The 19,554-nt window shown below is 40.4% G+C and overlaps 1 protein-coding gene and 1 long non-coding RNA gene across 8 annotated transcripts in view; one reads left to right on the forward strand and one right to left on the reverse strand.

The window, feature by feature from the left end:
- Positions 1–19,350, forward strand: part of LOC137627799 (myosin-IIIb-like) — a 205,067-nt gene extending 185,717 nt beyond the window's left edge. For 5 of the 7 annotated variants that reach the window (XM_068359152.1, XM_068359158.1, XM_068359154.1 and 2 more), the window contains 3 exons: positions 1,715–1,792; positions 3,628–3,804; positions 18,016–19,350. In XM_068359152.1, coding sequence (XP_068215253.1) covers positions 1,715–1,792; positions 3,628–3,804; positions 18,016–18,274 — 514 coding nt within the window. In that variant the 3' untranslated portion in view covers positions 18,275–19,350. The remainder of the gene's footprint in view (positions 1–1,714; positions 1,793–3,627; positions 3,805–18,015) is intronic. The other 2 variants (XM_068359153.1, XM_068359157.1) reach the window with 1 other exon arrangement.
- LOC137627800 (uncharacterized) lies at positions 1,369–18,067 on the reverse strand. Its single transcript, XR_011041224.1, has 2 exons — positions 17,930–18,067; positions 1,369–1,821 (listed from the first exon to the last, which is right to left on the reverse strand). It is a non-coding gene; the product is annotated as an uncharacterized lncRNA (long non-coding RNA).
- Positions 19,351–19,554: the final 204 nt, after the last annotated feature.

Raw genomic sequence — 19,554 nt, forward strand, 5'->3', positions numbered from 1 at the left:
AGATATTACTTTTCTGTAGAGTAGTTGAAATTTCTCCTAAACTTTCAAGTCAAGAAGTTGAACAAAATTACTTTTATAGGAATAATAAAAATTTTCTAACTATTCAATGCACACGTCTGATTATCAGGAAAAAAACAAATGAGGAATTACAAATGGTGGTAGTTGAAAACTTTATGGTGAAAAACACTTTTCCAGATCAAATGCTTCAAAGAAGCAGGTGCAAATATTGAGTGGTTTCAAGCTGTACTACATTTTACCTTCGCTTTCATGCAACATGAAGTTGGAATTTTGCTCATTTGTGTACTCTGTGAATTATCATCATCATTAACCACCATGCTTTGTTTCAAATCTGTTAGTGTATATACCTTTACAAAACACATGCTACATGTACAGTATTCCCTTGACAGGCAGATCTATACACTTCCACTGAAATAATGTATAAAGTAGGCAGCAGATCTATACACTTTCAAATTTATTGTATAAATTTAACAGCATGAAGTCTAAGGGAACAGTCGAGATATTTATGTATGTATAATCACTGAAATTCTACAGCAAAATCTGTGTGGCAACTGAGAGGATTGGACATTATTGATCAACATCCTTCAATTGAATTCGTCCCAGTAAAAAGCTTAAAATATTCAAAAAAGAAACCTAGACATTCAGTTTGTCTCATTTGAATGATAAGTACATGCAGTATTCACAAATGATGTCTTTAAACCATAAGTGTTAACAACTTCTCTGTAAGGAATCAATTTGAGTTATCTGGGCCTTTTCTCAGACTCATACAGGCAATAGGTACTGTTCATACTATGTGAATAAAAAGGAAGGTCACTGGTTCACTCTTGAGGATCCAATTGGTGCATCTATAAATGAATGCTCTTGTTTGGTAGACATAAGACTGCTAGTTTAGGACCATATGAAACCTCAAGTAAGAGTTATGTACAGGTGATGGATTTGTATGAGAAAACTAAATATGTTTTATATAAAAGCTCACAAGTTTGAGAAGAAAAGAAATTCTCAGAGGCTAAACTTTGATTTCAGATTGGCAGCACAATTGCAGGAAAAAAATTGATTCTGCAGCGATTTAACCTTGAAGGAAACCGTCTAGTTAAATCAAACTATCTAATCCTTCCAAGTTAACACAATTCTCCCTACTCATGCTATCACCTTTAGTATTCCTGAATATCCTAAAGAACTTATAGATTAGGTATTTATTCAGTAGGAAACAAAGAGTCTACTAGTGCATGTACTGTCTGTCTCCTAAGCACTTTTTTCTTACACAGGATCATTTGAAGAACAGACTTTCAGTTGGATGACATTACGACATTGACACATGATATAGGAAGATGAAAAAACAAAAACAACACGATAGTTTCATCAATTTTATATTCAAGACTTTAAGAGTATGAGTATATATGTATGCAGTACTGTGCACTGATTCAAGAGAGCTGATTTCATTTATTTTAGAGCTGATCTTCAAGTAATCCTTCATTTTTTATATGCCAGGTCAGCTGGTATGTCTACAAATAATTTGAATGTGTTAATAGGCACAAATATAATCTGATATAGTACTTTCATTCTTTATCTAAACCTGTTTTTCACCAGTGGCATAGAAATCTTGCATGTTTACCTGCTGTACTTGAGTACTTTTCTCAGAGGCATCCTTTTGATACTGATCCTTCACTTACGATGTTAACTCTTTGAAACCCTTCAGTCCAACCCCGGACTTCAATCCCGACACACCGTGGGATGCTCCATTAGCTACCAAAATGCATCATTCCAGCAGGCAGAGGTCAGTTAAGGTCACTATCAAGGCCATTCCTAGAAAATAAACATACGACAATCGTGAAATGCGTTAGAATCCTAGATTATTTTAAGCAATGTTATAAATAGTCGTGTAGTATTTTGCCTGAAATTTATTCTGACCTCTACTTTAGCACTAGTCTGTATTTGTTTGTTGGCACTGTTAGGATTTGGGAAACTTGTTTTCAACTTAGGCATACAAGAGGTAAGCAATTTAAATAGTATTCTCAATTACTCTAAGGCTTAAAAAATTATAGAAATTATCAAGAAACAACGACTTTACCATGTGGAAAAACTTTTATAGAGCCGACAAGGTAAGGCAATGAGATTCGTTACATGGTGAGAAGGTAAAAGTATTTGTCTATGAAACTTTACTTTATAATTGTTATCCATAGAAAAATATAGTCCTGAAGGGAGACCTTCCAGAAAAATAGAGTAAATTTAATATTTCAAAAGTGCTGGAATATCTTTGTTAAAATGTCAGATCAACGTTTGAAGGTAGAAAAATATATTTTATTAGAAGGATGTATTTTGATATTTGTAAGCTTATCTGTTCTACTTCCATAAATGGCCAAATAAATAATAGTAAAATACAATAAATGTAAGTTTATCAGTGCCATCAAACAATTAGTTGCATATATGAAAATTAATACTGTATTAGATTACATGAGCTAGATTACTTGAATATACTACTTTTAAAGCTTAACAGTGTAAGCTAGGTTTTATAATAATACTTATATAACTTGTTGTCAATTAGAAATTTTGACTTCTATCTCTCAAAAGGAATTAAGTGATCATAGATAATACCTATACTGGATGAGAAAAATTAATTTTTTATGAAGAATCATCCGTTACAAAATGCAAGAATTAAGCAGCACTTCATAATCAGTTCTTAACTATACCAAACCAAGTATGAAGATAGGATGAACGTGCAATTGAAGTTAACGGTCCGTTTACAGTACTTTGAAAAACTCTTCTAGTCAAAATATTTTCCTTTTTCATGTATTGAGAACTTGGCCCTATTCTATTTATATAATGTATTGAATAAATGCAGCCATATCATCATGTTTGACATTACTATAGTAAATTCATGAAACATGTTTTAAGGAGATCTTAGAAAACAATTTATGATAAAATTACATTTTCCAGTGGTTAAATCTCTTAATATAGTTATATGTCTGATTATCATTAGGTAGAACAGTGCTTTTTTTATTTGCTTATTTATTTATTTTGCCTTAAAAGATGCTTTATTTCCCTACTGTACTCGATTTTGTTTTGAGCATGAAATCTGTAAGGTAGGCACAGTACAGTAGATGTTTTAATCCCAAAATGACAAAAAATATTGATGCTTCATAGATAAAAGCTAATTTTTGTACTTGTAGACTTACAATGTTAATTGAAGTACTTTATACAGGTAGTTATATCAGCACTGCATGGAAAATGTTTGAAGGTATATGGTATTCAGCTAACAAGTGCTTGTATATTTGATAATATTTTAACTTTGGGTTGAAATTAGAATATCTTTAATTTGCTTTAATAATTTCCATGTTTTTTATTATAAAATTGAACTGTGCATATTACACTTTTTTACTTTTAAATGGGTATGAGTACATTCGCTAGACTTAAATGAACAATACATCAACATTATAGTTGAAAGTTTATTACTGTATTAGAACTTACCCAATAAGTCTTTTATTTCCAGTCACCTAGTGACAGAGAACAGCAGATATACCTTGGTAATCAAAATCAAAATGTACTCGGCTTATATAAAATTGCCCGGAATATCAAATACTTTAATATTTTGACAAATTTCTTACCAAACAGATCTCAAGGAAGTCAGCAGCCAACAAAAGTTAACCTTCGAGAAGAGAAATTGTCCAAGTTAAAGGATGGATTAAAGTCACAAAGTATGGTAAATATGGAGCATTCAGATTCGAACATCAAACAATGGAAGGGTGCTGTTGTTGGCACTTCAGGCATTCTACCACCCGAGTTGAACAGGTTAGGATATATATTTTTAAATTTAAAAAAAGGAAGTATCTAATATTCTTATCATCAAGTTTAACTACTGCTCTATATGTTTCCTTCTTCCCTGATCTTAACAGAGTTTACACTTGCACATTTTTTAGAGTAATAACTTAGTGTAGAGGACCTAAATGGTCTGTCACCAGCAATCACTGTTACTTTTTCAATTAAGTTTTGCTACAGCTGAATTTGGAAGTACGTATTTCTCATTCGTAATCAGCAATCCAAATGTGTCTGTTTTTAACTTTTATTTAAGAGTGGAATTCCATTAAAATTATACTATACTTTCAAATTTGGTTTGTGGGTTTTGTTTTTCTTAGCTATCAGTTATTTTCACACACTGTTGGATAGCGTGTGACCTGACGCCTTACATAAGAATTTCAATAATTCCCATTACTAATTTTGCATTAACCTTGTAAATATGTATTGGGTTCACACATTATTTTTTATCTATGATAAAATGAAGAAAATTCATGCCTTATTCAATGGTGATGTTGCTAAAGACAATACTGTACTGTACATAAGGTCCAGGTGATGAAAGAGACTAGCCTAGAATCCTTGAAAAAGGCTTGAAATAACTGATTTTAAAAGTAATTTGTATTTTTCCTACATATAAACCTGAACTATTTAAAATAGGGAATGTCTGCATCGGAGTTGGGACAGCCGTTGAATGCCTTAACAAGGTACGGTAGTTAACAACAGGTGGAGAGGGTGGTAGGTTCACCTGTCAAAGACACTTCACTTTTGACAGGATCGAGAGGTGGGAGGAGGTTGAGGTTTGCATAGCTAGAAAAATTACAAATTTGGAAGAGATTTATATTTTTCTTAATGATACAAACCTGTCGCTGTATTTAGGGGATACTACTTTCAGCGAAGCTGGAGGACGAGCCATAAGACTTAGCTTGGGGGGGGGGGTGACTCGCACACCTGAGCTGAGTGACCACTTTTCCTTGCAGGTAGGACTTCTAGTGAGACAGTTGCTGGTGCGCCAATCTGTATAGATAGCTACTGGTTTGTATCGTTAGGAAAAATACAAATTACATCCAGATTTGTCATTTGTTCCAGCAATGATACAAACCCTTCCCTATTTATGGGATTGACTTACCCTTAAGACTATTGAAGTCTGCACCACAAGCATTTTGGCATTGACCCAGGGTTTCTCCATAGGTGCTTTGCACATAACTAGTAGAAACCCTTACATCTCACTAAACACCTTGCAAGGCTGTGTAGAAACCGTTACACCTCACTAAACACCTGCAATGCACACCCTATGTAAGCTGTGTGCTTCTGATACTAGCAATGTGACTGTCTAGGCAAGAGTTCCCCGAGTCGTAAGTCTTCTGGGGGTGCCACAGACATTACCCAATCCCTCCTTACTAGGGGTATGGGACACCCAGCAAGTATTATTTCTATACTAGGTTACACAAGGAAAATGATTTTGCCCTCTACATTCTGATACTTGTCCATCAAGGAGCCGGAAGTGTTTAAAACACTTGTGCAGACACCACAGGACCAATGGAGAATGTCTCCATGTTCCTGTGGGTCACATCTGGCAGGTAGGGGGGGGGTGAAGGTAGTCTGACACTTGCAATACCTGCATCACAGAGTAGTTTCTTTTGAACACTAGAGACGTTGCAATGCCCCTAACATGATGAGCTCTGAGTTATCATGCTTAGGAAGGTCGGTATCCAGTGCCAGGTTAATGACCTTGCGAATCCAAGCAGAGATGGTGTTCTTCATGACCCTGACCCTCCTCTTGACCTTCCCAGTGCTGACACTCGGGGTTGAGCTGCTAACGTTCTTTTGAGGTAACACATCAAACTCCTTACTGGGCATAGTAACAGTTACAGTACGAAGACTCATAATCCAGATGTGCCCGAATCTAGGATCCACTACCGGATTTTGAGTCTTGGTTATAAACTGAGGAATGAATTCAAGAATTCTCCCCCCCCCCCTTTCCCTTGAATGGTCAATGTCATAGGGAAGACCATGCAGCTCACCAACTCTTTTGGCCAAAGCCAAAGCGAGTAGGAACACAGTCTCCAAAGTGAGGTGGCGATCTGTTGCCTGGCGTAATGGTTTGTAAGGAGTATCCTTCAAAGACTGAAGGATGCGACCCATGTTCCATGACATGAGGAGGTCTAACTAATGACTGAGGGCATGTTAGCTCATAGTTTGTATAAGGAGAGAAAGTTCCAAGGAAGAAATATTGACTCCTTTCAGTTTAAAGACAAGGCTCAAGTTTGAACAGTAGACTTCATTGCTGAAACCAAGAAGAGCCTTTCCTCCCGAAGTTGCATAAGGAATTCCACAACTGTTGGATTAGTGGCATCGAGGGGAGAGTTACCACTTCCACAACACCAACCACAGAAGACGGTCCACTTAGCCTGGTAGACTGAAGGCGAAGATTGTCGAAGGTGTCCAGCCATCCTTTCTGCAACTTGTTGCAAAAATACTCTTGAGTGAGGAGGTTCTTGATAGTCTCCAAGCGTAAAATCTTTGTGGAAGATACTTGTGTGGCTCATGTAGTGAAGGGAGTTCTCTCAAAAGTTCCGTGAGGAGTTGCAGAAGGTCCAGGAACCACTCTGCGTGATGCCATAGCAGAGCTATGAGAATCATAGAGAGATTGTCAGATACTCTGGTCTTGTTGAGTCCTCTTCTCACCGGCCAGAACGGGGTAAATGCATAGACGTTGTTAGTGTCTCACCGTTATTGGAATGCATCTTGCCAGAGAGCCTGGGGATCTGGGACTGGAGAGCAGTAAAGTGGGAGCCTGAAGTTCAGGGACGTCGCGAACAAGTCCACAGTCAGGAAACTTCACAAAGTCAGGACTTTGTTGGCTACTAGATGATTCAAAGACCACTCGGAGCCCGCTATCCGAGTCACTCTGCTCAGATTGTCCACGAGCACATTCGTCTTGCCCGGGATGAATCGGGCTAATAGGAACACCGAGTTGTCTGTCCTCTGCTGATGTCGGTATCTCTACTGCTAAATTAGATGTCATAGGGGGCTGCGAAAAGATACCGCCTTGTTTGTTTATGAAAGCCACTACTGTGGTGTCGCTCATCAACACCACAGAGTGACCTGTCAGGCACTGCTGGAACTGTTGGAGGGCTTGGAATGCTGCCCTCATCTCTCAAGAGATTTATGTGCTGGTACTCCTCTGACTCGGACCAGAGGCCTGAGGCTGTGCGGTGCAGCATGTGGACCACCCACCCTTCTTTTAATGTATCTGAATAAAGCATCAACTCCGGGAGAAGAACGAGAAGGCCAACACCCTTGCGAAGATTTTAGTCTGCCACCCACCACCTAAGGTCCATCTGCTCTTCTAGGCTTATGGGGACTAGAATATCCGGGGAGTCGTTGATCTTATTCCACCTGGGCTAAAGCCACCATTGGAGATCTAATCCCGAGGCGGCCGTTGGGTACTAGACGAGGCAGGGATGATAGGTGACTTATGAGACACAACCATTGCCGGACCGGAAGCTCTTCTCATCTGAGGAAGCGTCGTGCTACCTTCCTCAGCCTCTGTACCCTATCGTATGATGGAAAGACTTTCTGTTGGTCGATGTTGATGATCATACCTAGGTATACCAGTCTTTGACAAGGAGGCAGGGAAGACTTCAAGGTTTTTCACGATCCCCAGATCTTGGCAAACTGCTACAAGTCTGTCTCGGTGCTAAAGAAGGGTTGCCACCGAATCTGCTGGTATTAACAAGTCATCCATGTATCTTGGGAGGCAGATGCCCATCCTGTGAGCCCAGGATAATACTAAGGCAAACATTCTCATGGAGATCTGAAGTACTATGTAAAGACCGAAGCACAGCACCTTGAACTGGTATTGCTTGTTTTTTAGTATAATCCTTAGATACTTCCTTGAAGACAGATGGACTGGGATCTGGAAGTATGCGTCCTGATATCCACAGAAATTCCTATGGTCTTAATGGTTGTCTACTATTTCCATGCTGAAAGGAGTTTGTCAGAACTTGTTCAGTGCTGAAAGGTCAATGACGACCTCTTGATGAGTGCCCTTCTCCAACATGATCTGCACTTCAGCCCAAAAGCCAGCTCCTTCGCGAATCCCTTTGCATAGGAGCTTGATAGGACTGGATCCCATGTCAGTGGAGGGAGAAATTGAATGAACGGGACGCGATACCCTGAACAAATCATGGAGACTGTCCAGGGTTCGGCCCCGAGCTGCAGCAACTTCTGCCAGCAGCATTGCAGGCATCCCCCCATTGGTGGCCAAGTGGAAGGTTTACCCATCCTAGCTGATGCAGCTTCGGCCACTCTTACCTCCACGAGAGGACTTAGAGCCCTTCTGCTCTCCAGCTGGAAAGAGCTGCTTTGACGTCCTCTGGGACGTTGAAGTCATCGTCGTTGAAGTCCTGTTCGGCGGAGGTTTTGCTACCTGTAGCTGCTACTTCTGTGGCAAAGGAGGCCAATGAGGCAGGGATGTGAGGGCCCTATGGAGAAGGGAGTCCTCATTGGACTCCCCCATCTCTCTGCCACTTACTCAATGTTTTCTGGCCTAAACAGAGAGGAACCATCGAGAGTAAAGTTCCTAAATCTCTGCACCTACGCGTGGGACCTGTCAGTGGAACCTTTCTATTATAGAGTCCCTTCACTGAAGGATCTCATTTACCATCAGGTTCACTACCTAGTGCGAAAGGAACTCAATGGTTCTAGTTACCAATAATAGAAAGGTTATCATTAACTTCCTCGTGGTCTCCTTGGACCAGTACTTGGTCCTAATGAGGTGTCCCACAGATCCCACCCAGAAATCTAGTCACAAAGTAGCCTGCATGGCATACTTCGCAACCTTGTCCGGGTTAAGGATTTCTGATGCAGAAAAAGAGATGGAGAAGTCTCCTCTGGTCTAAGTCTCTATTGAATGGTTGAGGGGAAACCTCATAATACTTCCTCTGCTACCCAAACGGAGACATAATACTTCCTCTGGTACACAATCGGCGCCAGAGGACGCTTAGAAGATGTGCCCACAGGGAGGAAACCCCTTCTTTTGGGCACCTGTCAAACCTTTAGAACAAAGCAAAGCTGCACTGGCCTTGGGGTCTCAGAGTACTGTAGACATGATCCAAGACCATGTCTTTGCTCTCTTGATGGGCCATGATGGCCCTTATGCAGGCCAAGACCTGCCTGGAGGCATGTTCAGACTCCCTCTGCTCTGCCTCCCTGAGTTTAGGATTTGCAGCCTTTGGGAGATATTCGTCTTCATCGTCATTATCTTCCACCCAGGAGCTCTGACCCATAGGAGCACAGGGTGGGTTGAAGTCGTCAGGTACAGTAGCAGAAGGCACGCACTTGCCGACATCCTTGCTGGAACTGGGGGGAGACCCCCGAGCGGAAGTCTTAATGCCTTGGCCGAGGTCTTCGGAATCGTCTTCGTGACCTTCAACTCCCTGCGGAAGGTAAAATACTCCTTTAGGAGTGAAGGTTTGGGGGTGTTCTTCCCTCTCTCGACAAGGAAACTAAAGCCAGCTGGTAGAATTCTTCGAGACTAGTTGTAGTTCCGGGGAAGTACCTCAATTGGAAGGGGCAGAACGAACCCGCAAACAAAATCTCTCTGGAGACAGAGAGCCTCGGCTTAGGCGTCCGATGCAGTATATATCCCCGAGGAGGAGTCAGATATATCATCCTCCTCTTTTGCTTGGTAGTCATTACTGGTGTCAATTACACATGCGAGAAGTCCTGCTGGATTTCCACACCCGACTCTGCTGCTTCCCGCTTCCTCTTGAGAGGCGAGATGTTCATCCTAGTGGAAGAGGGCTTATGTTAGGCTGATCCTGCAGACTTGTGTCTGGGGTCAGACAGATGGGACCTGACCCATCCTGAGGAATCCTTGGCATGCTGGTTATTGACTGTGCAGTAGGAATTACCCCCGTAACAGCCTGATGCACTGCCTTGACCAGGGCTTCAAAAAAAAAGTCGGTTTCAGTACCGACTGGAAGATTACTGAAATATTTAAAAATACTGTTACTGTAGTATGGTATGACACATCCTGTCCGAGAATCTTGGTAAGGATGAACCCCCTATCCTCAGCTCGGGCCTCAAACCTATTTCTTTCGGTACAATAAGTGGGGCATTCGATCTACAAATGCCTCACTGTCAAGGGTACCAAACATTCATCGCAATATGGCTGATGTTTCTCAGTAATCAGAAACTCGGATGTCAACCGAGTGTGGCTAATGTGAAGACGACAAAGAGACCTCTATTACTTTTGGGGGCATCATGTTATACCTCTAAGGAGATATAACATTCGTTATTTCTCTCATTTTACTTCTATCTAGACTATCCCAATGCTGTAGTCAATTATTATAAAACAATTTGTTAATGGTAGGTACAAAATCATTACAGAGGATGGGATAACTTCTTGGTAGCAACTCGCATGCAGCATTCTTTGCCAGTAAAGCTGCCTATTCATTCCTAGACACACCTGCATGGACTGGAACCCAACAAAATCAAACTGTTATACCTCTTAGTCCAATATTAAAAAGTCATTCTAAAATCTTTAAAGGGTTACTGCAGTTAAAAACTTCTAAAGCTTGAAGGACACTCCTTGCATCACTAAAAAATGGTAAAATTACCCTCTTCTCCAGTGCTATTTTCTCAATAGCAGTCGGTATGCCATAGTTAGGCAGTAAATTGGAAGCTTTTACAGGAAGTGCACCTCTACAATTAAAAGCATTACTATATACTCCAAATCCATCACCAGCATAAGATTTGAAGCCATCAATGTTTATAAGTCAATTCTCTATGTTCTGCTACATGTTCCCTAAAGAGACCTGGCTTCTAAGTCAAGTCATATTCTTTTTAACACCAATAAAATATTTACAAAAAGATATCTCTGGTAATGTCCAGGAAGGCATTGATGATTTCTTAAATGTAAGCACATTACTTCTAACTATATCAAGACTGTGTATCAAATGTTTCACCCGAAAACCATGAGGTCGAGGAGACTTTGGGTATAACTCATATGTTGAGTGCCTTACAAGAACAATAGAAGACTTTTGGTAAAGATTTAAAGGTAATTCTCCAGCGTCAACAAGGAGGCTTGGGACAGGCGAGGTTCTAAAGGCTCCTGTGGCCAATCTGATACCAGTTTGGTGTATATCGTTTAAGATCTTTAGTGAACTTGGGGTGACTGTGGAGTATATTTCACACCCATAACTTATTTTTGAAAAAGTTAAGGCCTTACTAATTTTAAAGTAGTTTTGTGGTCTGCCCCCCCCCCCCTTCTCCCCTGGATGTATGAGACAAAAATTAAGATTCAGAGCCTTAAGACACTACTTTTAATGCTTTTGAGGAGCCCATGTCAGCCTGCAATTGAATATCAAGCTTAAAACCTAGCTTCACTTACACAAGAAATCCATTGACCTTTGATGTACATATTCGGGTCAGAATGTACTCCCTGAGTATGACAGAAATGGACAACAGTAGTTTTACTTGTCAAAATTTTAAGAGATGTCAGTTTTCTCTCAACCATTGCCATTCTAGCTCCAGTAAATGATATGGAGAGATCATCTACAAATGGTGTCGAGAGATTATCTTGGGGAATGACGGAGGATATCCCATTAATAGCTAGTGCAAATAGGGTTACACTTAGCACACTACCCTGGGGAACTCCTCCTCCCTGAAATTTCCTCTCTGATAGAGTTTTCCCCTCTCTCACTTGAAAAAAATCTGTGAAACAAATGATTGAATGAACAAAGGTAGTAGCTCTCCTCTTAATCCTATATCGTGAATGGTTTTAAGTTTACCATATCTCCATGCAGTATCATATACCTTTTCAAGGTAAAAATAGACTATTACATGGTGCTGTTTGGAAGCAAAGGCTTCGCAAATAAAAGATTCCAGTCGTATTAACACATCAGTCATGGAGTTCATTTTTCTAAATCCACACTGGATAGGTGATAAGATACCCTTCTTTTCTAAGTACCATATTCTTGCATTGACCATTTCTCCACGATCTTCTATGAATAAGATGGCAATGCAATTGGTCAGTAGTTTGCAACTGAAAACTTAACCTTACCAGGGTTTAAAAAGGCTAAAAAAATGGCTAGTTCCCAAACACTTGGATAGCTATGGTCATGCCATATGCTGTTAATAATGCTAAAAATAAATAACTTGGTATTAACAGGTACATGTTTAATCATTGCATATGGAATACCATCGGGTCCAGGGGCTGTATCATTACACATCGCAAGTGCAGAATCAAATTCTCTTTCAGTAAAAGGAGAATTGTAGGACTCTTCCCTTCCTGTTGCAAAATTTAAAATTTTCTTATCTTCAATGCTCCTAAACTGGTAACCAGGAGCTGTTTTACACTTGCACGATATATTTGAGAAATGACCAACCAGGGCATTGCTAACCTCAGTTGCTCCTGTCACATACTGATAATTCACCTTCAACACTGGTGGTGGGTTGGGGGTGAATTTGCTTGCTATCTTTTTTACTTTCCTCCACACAGAAATGGTGGTATTATACTGTACTGTTAATGGAGGAAAAAAAGACACCTAAGACTGTCGCCCAGCTTCTTTCATGGCATAACGGAACTGTGCTATTTCTGGTATATAATTAAATTCTCCTCGGTAGGGTGTCTGTGCAATTGAGTTACCTTCTTGCGGCTCTGTGCAAGGCAGTTAGTTCTGAAGACCACCAGGGGACTGTTCGTCATTTGAATAACCCTGTTGCATTGGAAATTGAAGTAACTGCTCATGTATGAAGGGTTCCATTCAGTAAGTCTATGGCATTCCCCTCAATTTTGCTTAGCTCACAAAATCTATCCCAGTCCACCTTGTCAAGACTTCATCGTGGGGATCTCTGTGAAGGGGGACCATTGTTGTTTATAATGCTTTGTGCATGATCACTAGGACCATTGTTGTTTATAATGCTTTGTGCATGATCACTACTATGCCAACCATCTAATGCCAAATCAAAATAGAGAAGGCAATTAGAGCTTGCAATTGATGGGTCAATGCACAACAAGGTACCTGTCTGGACATAAAAGTGTGTGGGCTCTTCTGTATTAAGGAGTCTGACATCCTCATTTTCTATAATTGATGATATTATATTGCCCTTTGTGTTTGCTAAAACAACGCCTCATAAAGGATTGCCTGCAGAGGTGTACGCATAGACAAAGATATTTGCGGTACATCTCTATGAAAGTACATGAGACTTCATTGATAGGCTGTTAAAGAACACACCTGTGAGCAGATTGTTCCTGCACACTCCCTTGTGTCCTTTTGTGGCACCAGGCCCTGCCCTGTCACCCAAGACACACACACAAAGGCAAAGGACACTATCTGGGCTACAGAGGAGTTGAACCCACTTGGTGTCATCCCTACTTTGACAACCTATCAACTAGGTTCTGTCTTAGCTGCTGGGGGGACATGCAAATCAACAAGAACTGCCACACGAACACATGAAGATCTCTTCTCCCAGAGGGAGCAGGAGTCCACTGATATCACTGACCCTTCAGTACCTGACTCTGGACTAGTGCTGGCAAAGACTGAGAATCCTGAGATAGAAAAACCCGAAATAGTCAACATTTATCAAGGTGTTGTCCCTCGTCTAAGAGTTTAATGATCTTGGGAAGGTAATTAGGGTACCAGTCAAGGGAGAGATGACTTCCACTGATAGGTGCTTCAATGCACCTCAAGGTTCGAAGCCACCCTTTGAACTGCCTTTCTTGGAGCTTGCTCAAAGCCCTCTACTTATTGTAGATGCCTAGATCTCTGGTCTAAGGAACTCGTTATACACGAGTTGTTCGAGCAGGATCCTGCCTCCCCTGCTCTCGTCAAGGAAGTTCTACATTTTCAGATTGACGTTGCTGTTGTGACCTTTACTCCAGAAACCTCTGTCAGGACACTTAGAATTGAGGGAACTGTGTGCTTATAACATGGTGCTCAAATGAAGGCATGCAATAGTCTCCAAGATTGCAAGTCAAATTGGTCAATGAGAGGCACTAGCAATAAGGAACTTGTTGGTTCTAAAGAACAGAACCCAGCCTTCTTCCCAACACACGAGGTTGACGATACTGTAAAAAAAGTGGAGTAAGACGAACCAGGACTCTCTCTTTCAAAGGGTGGTCACCTTTAAGGGCCCAGGTACCTCAAAGGCATCCACCAAATCAGTCTATTATTATTATTATTATTAAATGCTAAGCTATAACCCTAGTTGGAAAAGCAGGATGCTAAAAGCCCAAGGGCACCCCAATAGGGAAAATAGCCCAGTGAGGAAAGGAAACCAGGAAAAATAGAATGTTTCAAGAACAGTAACAACATTAAGATTTATTTCTTATATAAACAATAAAAACTTTAACAAAACACGAGGAACAGAAACCAGATAGAACAGTGTGCTCGAGTGTACCCTCAAGCAAGAGAACTCTAACCCAAGACAGTGGAAGACCATGGTACAGAGGCTATGGTACTACCCAAGACTAGAGAACAATGGTTTGATTTTGGAGTGTCCTTCTCCTAGAAGAGCTGCTTGCTAAAGCTAAAGAGTCTCTTCTACCCTTACCAAGGGGAAAGTAGCCACTGAACAATTACAGTGCAGTAGTTAACCCCTTGGGTGAAGAAGAATTGTATGGTAATCTCAGTGTTGTCAGGTGCATGAAAACAGACGAGAATGTGTAAAGAATAGGCCAGACTATTAGTTGTATGTGAAGGCTAAAGGAAAGAACCGTAACCAGAGAGAAGGATCCAATGTAGTACTGTCTGGCCAGTCAAAGAACCCCATAACTCTAGCGGTAGTATCTTTGAAGTCGGCTTTTAAGAAGTCAGCGCCTCCAACCCCTTTTACCTCTCGCAAAGGTGTCGACTGTTCCACCCAATCTTGCCCAGTAAGACACACTATGATCAGTAGTCCCCTCCTGCTGCTGCAAAGGGTGGGGGGAAGCCAGCTAAGGGCACATCATGTAACTGAAGTCTGGATGATATAGAGGTATTTCAGTATGGATGCCGCTTCCCATTCATTAGCTCTCGTCCTCCCCTCACTTAGGCTCTGATATCATCATCTTGCCAACTGAGTTCCGACAAAATCCTCACACTTCAGGCAAAGTTGAAGATGATGCTTGAGAAGGAAGTGCTAGAGTCATATTCTTGTGTGAGCTGTCATCAGAAAGAACGACTTTGTGCTTTCTGTGGATCATCTTCCTATCCATTGGTCCTCCAGAAAGTACCTCCACTTCTACCACAAGGGATGATATGCCAGTTCAAAGTTATTTTGCTTTAGATTGGCTACTGCTCCTCAAGTGCTCACTATGGTATTCACACACTTTTCTTCTTAGACTCACTCCAACAGCATTCTTCTGTTATGATACCTGGATGACTGGCTGCTCCTGTCCTTCCCTCATAGGCAGCTGCTTCAGCACTGAAGGAAATGTCTTGCCTTTCGCCACAATTTAAGGATTGTGGTAACTTGGGAGCAGAGGATGGAGTACCTGGGAACGCTGAAAAACACAGCACCGCTTTAAGTCTTTCTACCAGACATTTGCATCAGCAGACACTTGGGAATAGCGTGACCTTTCCTCAACCAGCAAGAACTACCGGCTCGACAACAGAATTATTTGCCAAACATCTCTTTGTCTTTAGAGAAGCTTGTTCTTCATGGGCGTTTCCTTCAGCGGTGTCTGAAGCGGCACTGGTCAGGAGCCAGCAATCCCCTACACTGGTTTGTTTTGGTGGAACAGGAGGAAGGGTTTTTTAGCAGGAAGATGAGAACCTCCAGAAATGCTGCTGCTCATACACATCGAGTTGCTCCTCCAAAGAACTGTCTGCACATCCTCTTGGATTTGTTGATAGCACTCCTAGCTCTGTAAACATTCCAATATTGTCCGATAGATCACTCAAAAGCGTTGAGGAGCAGCAACACGAACATAATTGCTTACGTTAACAAGGAAGAAGGTGGGCAGATGGGCACTCGACAACGCAGTAAAGCCATCAGGAATATTCATTCCAGGCAAGAGGAGTGTAATCACTGACAAGCACATCACCAGGTTAGGAGCTGAATGGTCTCTTCAACCTCTAGTAGCAAAATAGGTTTTGACATGGGGGGGTTTCCCATCAATCAACATGTTTGCAATACAGCTCAACATGAGGCTCCTGCTCTGTTCACCAGTGTCAGACACATCGGCACCCCCAGAGTATGCCTTTTACAGAATGCTGACTAAGCAATAAATCTCAGAGTAACCCTAGTGCATCTCAAATTGCCACACGCTAAATGGTACTGAAGACCTGCTGATGCTCCTAGTTGAGGTACCAAGAGACCTACCCTGTGGCCCAACCTAACTTTGCCAGCTCCACCTACAGAGTACCACAGCTCTCCGACATCCTTGTTACATCACTAGTGGAGACTTTCCAGCATCTTCAAGCAAAAGTCTTTCCATGAGGCACTACACAAGAGATGCATGGATATCTGCATAGATCTTCTACAGGTATCTACCAAGTAAAGTAGAAGGGATACTAATCTGGGCAGAGCCTCTTTGCAAACCAATAGTGGATTTTCTCATCTACTTTAGGAGGTAGAAGCTCCTCTTGGTCTGAGTTGGGAAAGGTCATTGCTCAGCCTTGAATCAGGTCTTTAGACTAAAGAGCTTAGACCTTTCCTATTCATTAGCACTGTTTGAGCAGGCTTGTCCTCCTCAAGCAATCTGAGTGGGATGTCATAAAGAGTTCTTGGGTCCATGTAGAAGGCCCCGTACAAACCTTTGACACATACATCAGCAAAGACTATCTTCCTCTTTGCACATACATCAGCAAAGACTATCTTCCTCTTTGCACATACATCAGCAAAGACTATCATCCTCTTTGCACATACATCAGTAAAGACTATCTTCCTCTTTGCCATGGATTCAGCAAAACAAGTTGGCAATTTTCATGGCATGTCTTATGTCATCAATTATAATGAGGGATGAAAGAAGGTCTTGTTCTCCTTCTTTCCTGAGATTTTTACGAAGTCTTGGAACACTGCCGTTCACGACCCTACATTTGAATTCTTTGCACTACCTAAGCGAACTCAGCCCTTAAGACTGCAGCTCCAGAATCTTTTCCTTTGCACATTCAGGTTTAAAATCTCCAAGAACACCATATACTTCTGGCTTTGGAAAACTAAATAGGCAAGCGTATCCACAATCAGCTAAGAATTCAGAGGACCTACTCTAGCACACGCTCACGAAGTCAGAGGAATTGGGTCAACACTAGCCTTTAGGAAGAGCCTGTCAGAAGTGCAAGTTTTGAAGTCTGGAGTCTAGAAATGCAGGTAGGCTTCAAGGCCCACCAAGTTGGGGGGGGGTATACCAACAAATCTTTAGACTATCTCTCTCTGGGACTAGTGGTAGCTGCTCAGCAGTTTCTTCAAAGGACAAGAAGCATCTCATCTTTGAGAAGTCACGATATATGTCTTGGATAAGAGGTAAGAATGCCTAGCTTTTTTCTTCTTTTTTTTTCTGAACCCAGCAGCTTATCTATTCATGTAAATATAATCTTCCCCATCCACCTTACAAAGAGGAGATGGACACAATGTATAAACCCTTTTTACCCTATATTTCAGACATCTTTTTTAGGAAATTCTGAAAAAAACTTGGCCTATCACCTGAGAAACTTTTCTCATTCTTAGAAAGTGGGTAGGGGTCAACGAAATCAACACAACTGCACCTCTACAGTACAGGTCAAATTGTTCTGACATCCTGGGATTTTAAATTGGTCAGCTTAGTTATAGGAACTTCTCCCTACCTAAGGATGACTTTACTATTAAAGGAGTCTCGCCTCCACCACGTGAAAGGCAAAGTGGATGCTTGTGTGCTGACAAGGGGTCAGTGATTTTGCCACCGCCCGCTATTAACTAATGAAACCTCGTTATAAATTTTAACAGCCCAGTTCCAAGTTCGCTGAAATCATAATCCTACTAAAGGACATAGGTTTGTATAGCTAGGAAAATACAAATTATTAAAATTTGTGATTTTTTTTTTACTCTACAGCATAGGTCATTTGTATTGTGTGTAAATTATAAGTACCAATGTGCTAATTCTACATTATAATATAGTATATAGCTCGGATAAAAGATTTTTTTCCAAACAAACCTTTATTTTCATCCAGTGCTATCTTGTACCGTTGAGCGAGCAGCTAATGAGTCATTATGAAATTTAATAAATTACTTTCTCTGCAGGGGGCGTGTTCAGTCCACCACCAACATGCAAGCTGCTTCAGATCTCCGTAAGATGCTTCGTTCAAACGATCGCAGAGAGGCCCCACAGCCTCCTGTAAGTGACAGACAGACTCCCGTTGATAACACAAGTGATGAGCCAGGTCCTTTCAACTTCCGCCAGATGTTAAGGAAGACTAATTATGCCCCAACTGACACTATCAGAAAAAGACAATTAAAGAGAGATGGTGTTAATGGCTATGGAGCTGAGTACCAAATGTAGACAATAATGAGAAGCCTAGTCCATAGAATTTACTAATACCAAGGTTACAATAAATTGGTTAATGTGGAAAGTCTTTCTTCCCACTTTTAACTGTAAACATCATTTATCATAAGAGTTTAAAGGAGAACTAATTGAAAACTTAAAATATGCCACTTTGCTGACTCCACAATAAATACTCCTCCATTTTGAATAAAATTAAAATGGACTTATAATTATCAAGGCTTGTGAGGATTCAGTAACAAATGATATTAAAGAAAAATTTCTTGCTTAAATGCAGTCATTGGAATTTTTTTTATTATGTAAGAAAGTGACTTAACACAAGAAACTATGTTTTTTCACATTTTCTAAAGCTGTTTATAAATTTTACACAATACTCAAACACGTGAAAAAAAAAATTGACTGGACGAAAAAGAAGTCTTATCATTAGAAACTTAGCAATGTAACAATCAAGTGCCTATCATGCTTTCATCATTCATTACATATCATCCTCATCATCATTAGTAATAAATGAAATGTTATGCCTTTGTAGATAGTACATTAATGCTAGTCATATTTTTTCATCTCCATAACCAGTAATGCCACTCAAGTCTCTTTAACCTTGCTGCTATATCAATTTAAAAGGACAATTTACTTTAATAAAGCTTGAAATAACTTTTTTATTTTTAATTACTTGACCCTGTCAAGTTTGTCAAAAATATGCTGACATAGTAAGGTTATACAGAAACCCACGTTTCTTAGTACAGTATTTCTAAAATGTTTTGGCTGTTCATTATAGTTTATCAAATATGACTTGGGTGGCAATTGCCATTTCTCAGATTGAAGGCTTTCTATAAATTATAATTTAATTTCTAGGATGCCTTGATTTCTTTCAGGGTTAGTTCTGTTATCGAACTGGCCTCAATAAGCCTTACTTTATCAAATGGTACGTCACCAATAATTCAACATTATTTTAATTTATCTGAAACTTTCTGACCAATACATTTTTGTTATCAAACTTCAATATAGTTTTTCCCATTCCTGTTTAGTGAGCAACTGTTTTACTGAATACACCTGAATAAAGCTCTTGATACTCTAAAGTTTATGTGAATCCATTTAAATGTTCCAAAAAAAATATAACAATCTATCACAACCTAAATAAAAAAGTTTAGCAAATTCTATGAACAATGAATTGAGATGGTTTTTTCCCTATGAGGAGTGCAGGATTTACGAAGAGATGAAATAAGATATGAAAGCAACAGGACAAAGACTAGTAAGAAGGACAAGGAAAACATTGTAAGAAA

Source organism: Palaemon carinicauda, chromosome 35 (assembly GCF_036898095.1).
Source record: "Palaemon carinicauda isolate YSFRI2023 chromosome 35, ASM3689809v2, whole genome shotgun sequence".
Taxonomy (NCBI): domain Eukaryota; kingdom Metazoa; phylum Arthropoda; class Malacostraca; order Decapoda; family Palaemonidae; genus Palaemon; species Palaemon carinicauda.